The 10,822-nt window shown below is 36.8% G+C and overlaps 1 protein-coding gene across 4 annotated transcripts; it reads right to left on the minus strand.

Annotated features, from left to right (window-relative positions):
- Nucleotides 1-2,634: 2,634 nt before the first annotated feature.
- LOC106958641 (uncharacterized) lies at nucleotides 2,635-10,488 on the minus strand. Of its 4 annotated transcripts, none has more exons than XM_015050635.1 (7): nucleotides 9,576-10,488; nucleotides 6,979-8,520; nucleotides 6,433-6,522; nucleotides 5,978-6,061; nucleotides 5,672-5,827; nucleotides 5,099-5,254; nucleotides 2,635-4,388 (listed from the first exon to the last, which is right to left on the minus strand). In XM_015050635.1, exons 2-7 carry the CDS (start codon nucleotides 8,458-8,460, stop codon nucleotides 4,374-4,376), a joined length of 1,983 nt encoding a protein of 660 aa, XP_014906121.1. In that variant the 5' UTR covers nucleotides 8,461-8,520; nucleotides 9,576-10,488; the 3' UTR covers nucleotides 2,635-4,373. The 4 variants fall into 4 exon arrangements, with proteins under 4 accessions (XP_014906121.1, XP_014906120.1, XP_014906119.1 ...); XM_015050634.1 differs by having other exon boundaries at nucleotides 8,717-10,488; XM_015050633.1 differs by having other exon boundaries at nucleotides 6,979-10,488.
- Between the last annotated feature and the right edge of the window lie 334 nt (nucleotides 10,489-10,822).

Here is a 10,822-nt window from a genome sequence, read left to right on the forward strand (position 1 = left end):
TTATTTATCTCAAGATATGGTAATCAAGCAACATTGCCAGTCAAAAGTTGATTTGCACTCCTCATTGGCATAGATGTAATTGATTTGGGGCTTTTAATGTTGCATTTAAGCCATTCTGATCTTCCAAATTAAACGATTTAAGCTCTTCCTGTTTTAAAGGTGTCACTGCCTCAAACAACAATGAATTTTGTAAACAAGAATTTTGTGCACAATATTTAATTTGCGGCTTTTCTCTAATCCACAAAGTGTCCAAAATATCGATGCAGGCTCAATTATACAGGAACCTTTGTTAATGTTTGGTTAATTAACAAGCTTTGTCTTATCCATGTGGTTTTTGTAGTCAATAACAAGCTTCTGGAAGTTGGTCAGGATGTTCAGCACCAACCCAGGAATCACCAAGGGTTACGCCCATCGTATAAACCAAAAGATGCATGAATGCCGGTTTTTATGTTTAAGTGATGCTAATATCACCATAGATTTGTGAGAGCTAAGAAAGAATTCCTTTCTTCAACATAAACACATCCAAATGTTAAAGCCTAATTACAAAACACATATGGTCATGGGGCTGCTTGAGTATTTACCCAAATATTATCTTACTTGAGCCTGTATCTGTAATTTTTGCCTCCTTGTGAATCGGAAAAAGTCAACAAATTCAAAATAGTGCACCTGACTGTTTTTAAAATGTATTAAAGGTGTATTCTGTGTAATCATTCCCCCTTTAAAAAGAACACGTAAAATTATTTGATTTGGGAGATCTGAATGTTTACATAGTTGAGCTTGCTTTCAGATAAGTGTCTGTAAACTCCAGATTGGTACTGTAATGTAACCATTATTATGAGAAAACTGGCTTTAGTTTGAAATATTGTCATGATAATAAATTTTTTTTTCCCAAACTGCCAGTTGGCTCTTTTGTAATAACAGATTGGTCTTTAATTTCATTCATTTTAAATTTCTCTGAGTTGCAGCTTAACATTTTATAAAATTATAGTTATTAAATGAAAACATTTATTGCATAGTTACAAATGTGTTTACATCTGTTCTGTGAATAACATTTTATAGTCATTATTTGTGGCACATTTCCATAAAATATAAAACTATATAATTCACTTTTAAAATTAATCCCTACATTTCTCTCTGAAATTCAAACTTTTGAGCTAAATCCTAACTGATGGTGACCCATACTTTTCTTGCTCTAGTTAATAAGTTTGTTACCTTCTCCTTATCTGCCTTTTTATAATTTACCACATATTTTAAACATGTTTAAGATCTGAGGATGTGCAGTAGACCCAGAATTCATGATCCACTTTGTTATTCAGTCATCCTGCAAAAATTAAATTTTCAAACTGAGTCTGTGTTGCCAGAAGAAGTAAGTCTTGAAATATGTTTTGATTCTACTCCTTATTCATGGCTGTGTTCTTAGCCAGAAATGGGAGTAAGTTCACTCACCTTTTTTTTTTTTTTTTTTTTTTTTTTTTTTTTGACAAATTGGGCTCCAGGGACAACTCATTAAAAAACAAATTTTTGGGTCTTCTGATGCAAGTCTTTTCTCAGAACAGAAATAAAAGCCTCACATTGTTTACAAATGCTCGAACTCCAACATGCTGAACTGAACAACTTATGCACTATGGCAATATTTTTCTTGAGTTCTAGTTTCTCATTTCTTTACAGTTTTTGCAGATTCTATTACACCTGACATAGACAACACTCCACAGACAGAAAACACTAAAGTTCACCATGAATTTATGGCAGATTTTCTATCTGTAGGGATTCAAAGGTGTGCTACACCCCAACCAGGTCGCCAATCAACTTTTATTCCATCGCCAAACCTTAAAGCCATATCTGGACTTTATGAACCTGATGCTGAAACACGCTTAATGGCCACCAGAGGGCAGTATAACTTTTATCCGTTGCAACTATTAGTCTTAAAATATGTTCATCATATAATGTGATGTAGTATAGATATTAAAAAAGGTATCACAGAATCCACTGTACCTTTCTATAGGATGCAAACAACTTGGCAATCCCCAAATATGTGTGTAAAAAACTTAAAAATAAATTAATCGCTATTGCAGATAGAGTAACTGCATTATCTCACTGTGATTTTTTATTATTATTATTTTTAATTTTATCCATTTATTTTAAGCACATTTGCTTTGAGGGGGGAAAAATTGCAGAAGTAAAGTTATAGTTACCTTCTATAACTAAAACATCTGTAATTCAGTCTTTACCATGTTAAAACTTAAGAGAACTTTGGTTCATTTGTGCCATTTAATATGTAATTTTCAACCCATTTTGACAATGTTAAATGTATACTGCTTGAATTTGCCAGATGATATTTATTATGTAAACTCTGGTCTCAGTTTCTGAAGGTACTAAAACACATCATTTTCAGTTAGGATTTCTTTCAGGGCTATTTTGTACCAATTTTTAAATTATTACGTCTGTCCAGCAGATAGCGCTATTCTTTTTCCTGTCAAACCGTGCAGCAACATTTCACACTTTTTCTTCACAGAGCCGACCTTCTCCTCAAGCCTACAGAAAAGCTGTGGGGTGAAGTGAAGAGAAGATTGTATCAGGACTCTGGGCAAATTAGAGAGATTGCGCAAAGATGTATGGTTGAGTTCCAACACCATGTGGTTGTAGGTTTTTATTTTCTACCAGTCATAGATACACTGCAGCCATTTACTTTTAGTCCGTTTGAAATTTAATACAATAATTCATGCCCTTGTAGATAATTATATAATTATGAGCTGTATATGCACATAACTGTCATCAAAAAACAATGCTGTTTCAGTAAACTAAAAGCAAACCTGTCACAGTGAACTTCCACTATTTTGCATGTTTTCTTTAAATCACAACGTAAACAGTGAGAGTGATATACATGTCCCAGGTAAGCACAGTGACACCGTTCAGCCATCTTGTGTCATCGCATCGTCCTCCACAACCCGCAACCCTCTGCAACGAAACTGCCCATTTACTGTTCCCTTATGGCCTGTGCACAAAAAGCGTGGAGGGGTTCCCACCTGACATTCAGGAGTGCAAAAGCGATTTATGTAAAATAAACAAGCACACACTCATCCACTCAATTAAATATTTTCTCAATGAAAAAGAAAAAAAAAAAAAAAAAGAGCTAATAAAGCTTTTTACATTAAATGGTTCTGCAAATACCTGGTTATGCTCCACAGAAACGTGTGAATGTTTCTCTTTTCCTGATGGATACCTGAAATTTAAATAGCTTTTGAAGTGGTGATGCTTGCAAAACTCTAGTGAAACCAGTCACCACTGCTGCAGCTTGATCGGCACACATTCATCATCCATAGCTCATGAGTCAAGATCAGAAAGCCGAGGAACAAATGTAATTACACACAAAAAGACACACTGAGGAAAGGAAAAGAAGTCTGAAAGACAATCCACAGAGCGGCAAAAGCAGTCAAAGCCGGGATCTCACTGACACGTGTTGATTAGCCATGCCAGTTTTACTTCACGTGAGTGATTATTAATTCCTAGGCTACAGATGTCAGCTATTTTCATATAATAGATAATATATGTTTCTGGCTACTAAAGACGAGAGTACACATAGTCTACACGAAACACGACAGCAGCAGTTACATTTTGTGTCAGCACAGTCCGTTTTTCTGTTTGTGACATCCTGACCACCTGAGTCAAGGAAAAAAAAAATGAAAAGGACTCGAGCTGTTGGTGAAAGAAGCATGTTAGGACCAGAGTGATGTAAATTATATATATATATATATATTTTGTTTAATTCTGAACCCCTACGAAGACATCAGTAGCTGAATTTATTGTAAGGTAAGTTGTTCTTTACCTTGGACTGTATTCCTCTGTTTTTATCGTCTGTTTTCCTGTTGCTCTTCCATGTGTTTAAAGCAAAACTACAACAACCCAGACATTAAGAATAACTCAATAAGGAAACAACAGAAGGCTTTCTTTGGTCATAAAAAGGCAAAGCAACTTCAGAAAATAATGTAAAAAAAATCAAAAAAAAATCATGGTTTGATAACGTGAAAAAAAAGAGAAAAAAAAATTTGGAAAACAAAAATTCATCTTCCAGGACTGAAATGGGAAGACTGTGGTGTCTCTGAGGTGCACACTGGGATTGCATGTGGCTAATGCATAGGATTAGCAGGGACTTTAGTGTGGAGAGAGCTGGGGATCTGGGGAGAGAGTTAGTCATTCAGTTGCTCTTCCACCTCTGTTTTGTCTTTTGTCCTCATTTTCATGGCAGCAGCTAAAAACCTGGTGGAGTTGCTACTATTGATCACAGGCAACTGATCTTCTCCTGGGTCCTCCAATTGCGAAATGAGGACGTCTTCGTGCTGCACGGATCCTTCCACCACTGTTTGTGGGTTGAACCTTTACGCATGTGGGCCCTTAAGACAGAATAAGAAGATGTTAAATATAAGTGCTAACAGCTACATTTAATTATTACAGTGGGAAGAACACTCAAATTTAGGTATTTTCAGGATCAGTGAGGTGTTTAAAGATAAAATTGAAAGAACCAGAGAAATGGAAATGTTTTTCTGTCTAATGCTTTTCAGTTTCCAATCCTTCTCCTGTAATAAAACAATGTGGATTTGGATATATCTGCAACTGCTAGATATATCAGTATCAGCTATATCAGTTACAGCATGAGTGTGTGACCTTGCCTCTACTGTATCTGCTCCTACTACCAATAATTAATAACTGCTGAGAGGAGATTAGCTCAAAATAGTTTTACATGCTTTTGTTAAGATATTTTATGACATAGTTCAGGCCGAAACAACAGAAAAATTGAGAACAAAGTTCTGCAAAATCCAAATCACTCAAAATAGTAAATCACTTAAAATGAACATTGGGCAATCTCTCTTCTACAGGAGGGAGCTCAGTGTTTTCTGATTGTGTTTTCAAGTTGAGCTTAAGAATTTCTCATTTTTTCATATTTGTTCTTTTTAACCATCCATTGCTAAAAGCCACCTATTTGTTCAGGATTTCACAGGACCTAACAAGCACGGTGTAACTTGGCAAGGTTGCTATTCCATCACAGATCAATATAGTTTGCAAGATCTAATTTCGGGAACATCAAGAAGTTTTTTTTACAAACCTGTTTGGAATAATTTTGAGCTGATGGGAGCTTTGAGGCCGAAGATGGATCTCCCTGGGAAGTTGCTGTCCGTTCCTCCTCAACCACAGTTTTCTTTTCTGAATCAATTTCTTCTTGCCTGGATGACAGGAAGCCTTCACTTTTTAAAAATGTGACCTAGGTGGGCATAAAATATTATCAGTATATTTACAATCTTTTGCAAACAATGTAAATGTCATATTATTATAATTATTGCATACAGTGCTGAGAAAAAAATATTTGACCCTTTACATATTTATCCCATTGTTTTCTTGTCACACTTAAATGTTTCACATCATCAAACAAATTTCCATATATGACAAATATAACATTAATACACAAAACCAGCGTTTTAAAATTCTAATTTCATTTATTAAAGACAAAAAGCTTGTCAAAATAAACTGCTCCTCATTTGAACAAGTAACTTCCCTCTCTCATGGGGCAAAGTTAAAGTTCAGAAATGTTTAAATGTGAAAACAATTCAAATAAACAAGAAATCTAAAAGGGGAAAAATACATTTTCAGGGTACGTTATAGATATTGAGAGTACATGCACCTCTGTGTGGTCTCCAACACTTTTTAGTACGGTCCGCTTTGCCGTCCTGGAATAACCGTCTTTGTCTGCTACAGTCAAAGAGTCCTGAGAAGCTCCTTCTGACGGTATCTCTTCACCATCCACAGAAGCACACTTGCGGATTACTTTTCGTGTAACCTGAGTGAGAAAATTGTTTGCATGTCAAAAAAAGCGACAGGATGACATCTAATCAACACTACACATTGAAACAGCTGCACAAAACCCAGTAATGGGTTTAAAGGTTAAAAGAAAGCAACAGAAATTAGAGCAAATGAAAACCAACTTTACCCTTTTGACAACTAAATGCCCATTTTCATCTCGGTACTTTTCTTCAGTCACGGACTGAGCAGGGAGGTGAGCTAGTTCATCATCCTGTTTGAGAAACAGAACAATTGTCAATCAGAAAGGGCAGTTTGGTTCAGAACGAGTTTGTGTGTTTATCACCGCACTCGGCAACACATGGGGCAGAAACGTAGTACTCGCATTTCAGGTTCATAAGAAAAGTTTGGGAAATTAGGGAAACGGCAACAAAACGTTAAGGGTTATTCCGTCAAAGGAAATCGGCAAAGACGTGCTCACAGCAGAATAAAACACCTCCAAGACCTTCAGCCATCTGTGCAAACAAAGTGGAAGTTAAAGTCCTGAAACACACATGTTCATTCATTTTATTTGGTAGAAAAAGACAGTAAAGTCAAGGTTTCCATGCCAAATCAGCGCATCATCAGCCATGCCTAATAGGATACCTTGATGAAAATTCTCCTTCGTATTATTCTGGTGGTCAGAAACTCCTCATCTGAACTTTCTGATATTGATCCAAATTCTGCAGAGAGCTCCTGACCAAGCAATACAAATCTGTTCAGAATCAATTCATTTACTCCCCCTACATAAAGATTTTGTTTGTAGCAAAGCAAGCCGGGAGCGGAGTGGAATAATGCACTTTCCAGTGTGTTGGATGTTACACTGGAAGATATAACATAGCACTTGGAAAAAAAAAAAAAAAAAAAAAACATTTGGAAAAATGTCATGCTTGAAATTTTGAAAGAACAAATCATCACCAGGTGACATTGCTAAGTCAAGCTGCAGTGACACATGCTGAGTTAGGGTTTGTTAAATTGGAAATAAAATAAACGTGGTTCATAGCGAAATGTAGATTAAAATTTTCCAGCCAGAGGGTTAGCGGTCATTTCTTCATGAGGCAAATCTAATTAACATTATTACTCGGCTCTGGCATAAAAAAACAAAACAAAAAAAACACAATACTCGGATGATTTTTTTTACGCTCGTCTTACCCTTTGCAGAGACTTATCAGTACAGTAAGTTCCAGAAGGTAGAGAAGTTTTGCACAGAGAGAATTCTTCATCTGATGTCTCTGAGTGATGTAGTGATTCTCTGCTCTCTTCAAGTTCCTGATTGTACGACTCATGAACCAAAAGAGCGTCTTCATAATCTTCACTTCCAGAAGACGGGAGCATTTTTTGCTTTGCTTTTTCCTGTGTCCCTGTGTCGAACTGATGCTGAGCTGGATCTGCACTAACAGCTGTCTCAGGCGCATCAAATTCATTCTCTGACAAATCCGACACTACTTGTTTGCAGTCGAAAAAAGACTCCATGTCAGAGTATTCCAGGTTTGGACTGTCCATTCTGCACTGTGTCCCATCAGCAATTCTGAGAGGGGTCCTGGCATAGGTCCCCGAAGCAGAGGAGATCTCTGCAGCTTCTAGTGGGTTGGTGTACTCCTCATCAGACCCTGATGAGGAAGTTTCAGTTTTGAGTTTGAATATAGGAGATTCAGGGGCAAAATATTCATCAGAAAGTTTTTCTACACTCCTGGAAGAGGGGTAAGGTATCAGCTCATCAAAGCTGAAATGTCTCGAAGCTGTAGCTATGTCAGGAGTAAAATCAGACACAGGCTGGGTAGATATGGCTTTAGTGGAGGTTCCCTCCCATAAACGCTGATCTTGGTTAGTCTCGGCAGAGGCTTCTTCTGTTGTGCCCCTCGACTCTAAAGACTGTGAAGGTAGGCATTGTCCTTCGCAATTTGAATAGGTGTTTGTCATGAGGTTTTTCCTGTTGAACTCATTCAGATTTTTCTCAAGTGTGTCTCTCGGAGAAGAAAATGTTTCAGTATGACTCTGAATACTTTGGCAAGACTGAAAGTGTCCAAAGCTTTGTTGTTGAGTTTCCTCACCAAATTTTTGATGGACTTCAGGGATTGATGAATTCGATTCTTGATGAATGTCAGAGTCTGACTCAGATGCATGTTTTGTATCAAGACATTGTCCTACATTTACAATACCTTCTGTAAGCTGCGGAACAGGAAACACACCGACTTTATTTATATTTTCAGTAGGGTATTCCTCTTCAGGTGAAAGTTCTGCATATGTGTAAGCTTCTTTCTCCTCGGGGCTGCTATCAGAGGACTCAGATGCATATGAATCAAGTTTTTCTGGTGATAACTTCAGTTTCATTTCCTTCAAATCAGAAAACATCTGATCAAGTTGAGGAGATCCACATTTCTGTGATGTTGGGCTAGAGTTTGAGGACTTGATGTTAAGTACAGAACCACAGTTTTCTTGTGATTCTAGAGTCTCAGAGTCTGACTCATTATATTCATATTTTCCCTGTGGAAAGCTACTTTGGCTGGTCGATGTAATGTCATATTCAGTGTTCACTACGTCCCACACAGGTTCATCGTGAGATGTTGTCATTGCTGTGTTTGAATCATGTGTCAACAAAAGTGTCTCTGCTTGCATGCCCTGAATTTGTCCCATATCAACATTGTTGTGTTTTGGGGCTTGAGCAATATCTGTCTTGAAAGTTGAAGATGATACCTGAAAGAAATAATACAATGGAACGGGGGGGAAAAAAATGCATAAATACTTTTTGAAGTGCCTTTGGGAAGCAACACTCAAGCCAAAATGGTTTTTGTAGTTGAAAGCGCAAGAGTTAAGCCTGTTAAAAATTTATTTGTAGCCCAACATGCATGAGTATTAAGATTATACCTTTGAACAGGAGGGCTTTTCTTACAGCATTTTTTTGTCAGATTGGAGACATCTGTTCTAGTGTGATAGATGGTCACACAGTAGTTTAAGCAGACTCTATAAAAGGTTGCATAATACCATAGTTTTCCACATTACAGAAGGGCACAAATAAATTTATATTAAAATTAGAATGACTAGCAGTGAAGGGGATGATGAGTTTATATAACTGTCATATAACTTTTATATATAGTTGTTTCCAAGAAGCAAAACATGTGCAATGATAAAACGGTTTTTATAGCATCAGGATTGTCTGTTGAGGTTCTTAAACTTTCCTGAAAGACAGAACAGCAGCTCCTTCTCAGCAGAGCTTTATACCCCTTCACTAACACACAAACACATTTTACCCAAATTGCATTATGTGAAACCAGAATAATTAATACACTATTTTTGTATTTTTGTGTCTTGAGGAAAGATCCTTTTTGAGATCAGATAGAAAGAGTAAGGCAGTTATCATTTGTGTCAGTGGAGAGGTATGCCTAGACAATACTGTGTGGATATATAGTTTAAATATAATGTAAACATACACATTTCAGTCAAGAGCGAGTGTCACTCAACACATGCTTCCACCTGTTGCCACTTACAACCCTTACTGCAGTTAAGAAAGAATAGAATGAAAAAAAAAACAAGCTCATCTCAATTATTATGGGGTTGTAGGGATTTAGATTAGTTTTGCTACATTGACGAATCGTCTCAATGCTTGAAAAGCAAACATGCGACAATAAAGCCTTTACTTGTTAAATGCCCAAGAAGCATCAACAGTATGACTTTTTATAGCGCCACATTAATTTAAAAATTTTGAAACCAACACTGCACTCATGAACAAACAAGTGCTTGTGCTTTCTTACCAACACCAAGGGATCTTTCTGTTGTCTTTGAACATGGATTTCCTTTGAGGAGAAATCTTGAGGGAGAGGTTGTCCTAATAAGCACTCTAGATTCAGGCACTCTCCACACAAGGACGGTTTTTCACTCAGTCTTTTTTTTTTGCTTGACCATGTACATCAAAGCCAGCATGAGGAAACCACTCCCTTGCTTTTACAGATGGCATGTGATTCAACTTCAAACCAAAGCAACCACTAACAAGTGATGTCAGTGAAATAACTTGTGTCAACATAAGAGTTCTGACTTCACATTGAAAAGTAGGCTGATCATTACTGTTACAACCTGAGAAATACCTGCAGCATGTTGCTACTGATGGCCACTACATGGCTTGGTGGTCGCTGCCACCAATTAGTAGTCGTAACTATTAGTATAACTCGCAAGAAATGATCATGATCACATGACTCTCTCCATCACAGAATTCCTACAATTTTTCTGGTTTATGTTATTATGAGGTTAGTGTTGAAGAATTAATTGCCACACATTAAAAAATAGTTAATATGTAAATGTTTCACATGCTTATTTTCACATAAGTCTTCATATTAGTCTCACTTCCAATTTAAAGGACTTTTGTCCTACTGTATTGCTATTTCCCACTACTTCACAATTGAATAAGCTTGTTCACACGAGAAATCATTGAAAACAATGGTGGCGACAAACACAAACAGTAATATGAGATTATATTCGTAATTCAGCCATGGTGCTCATCATGTATTGGCTATCGGAGGAGAAATTGGCATCTTAGGTTGCGTTTTGGGGAATACATTCAAATGACACAACTTTTTGTGTAATGCTGTGAGAGCTCTGGTGGAGCCAGTTGCACATTGTCCTCAAACATCCGACTGCATGCATCAAATTTGGGGAAGGATTTGTTTCTTATAAGAAACATTGATTTGTTTCTTATAAGAATGTTTCATATAAGAAACATTGATCCGTTTTTGAAAATTAATTCATTTTCAAAAACAGACATGGTAACTTTTGGTGATTTTATTTGGAGACTTAAAAAATTATAGGATAAAAGATTAAACATGCCAAAATGGAGTTATTTTTGTGCCACCAACATGAGCATATAGTGACCAATCCAAGCACACAGTGAGGCGGATCTGAGAACATATACCTATGTATATAAAGAGTAATTTGAGGTGTCTCCATTTAATTTTCACACAAGCTCATTCAAACGTGTTGTGGCACACACTAACCTCTGAAAACTCTA

This window comes from Poecilia latipinna, unplaced genomic scaffold (assembly GCF_001443285.1).
Source record: "Poecilia latipinna isolate Pla-1442-1.1 unplaced genomic scaffold, P_latipinna-1.0 Scaffold1003, whole genome shotgun sequence".
In the NCBI taxonomy this organism is placed as follows: Eukaryota; Metazoa; Chordata; class Actinopteri; order Cyprinodontiformes; family Poeciliidae; genus Poecilia; species Poecilia latipinna.

Coding starts and splice junctions, on each gene's coding strand:
- LOC106958641 (XM_015050635.1), bottom strand. CDS start 8,460: ATGGGACAAATTCAGGGCATGCAAGCAGAGACACTTTTGTTGACACAT. Junction 6,523..6,978: donor CTGATAAGTCTCTGCAAAGG/GTAAGACGAGCG, acceptor TTGCTTGGTCAG/GAGCTCTCTGCAGAATTTGG. Junction 5,828..5,977: donor GGCATTTAGTTGTCAAAAGG/GTAAAGTTGGTT, acceptor TTTCTCACTCAG/GTTACACGAAAAGTAATCCG.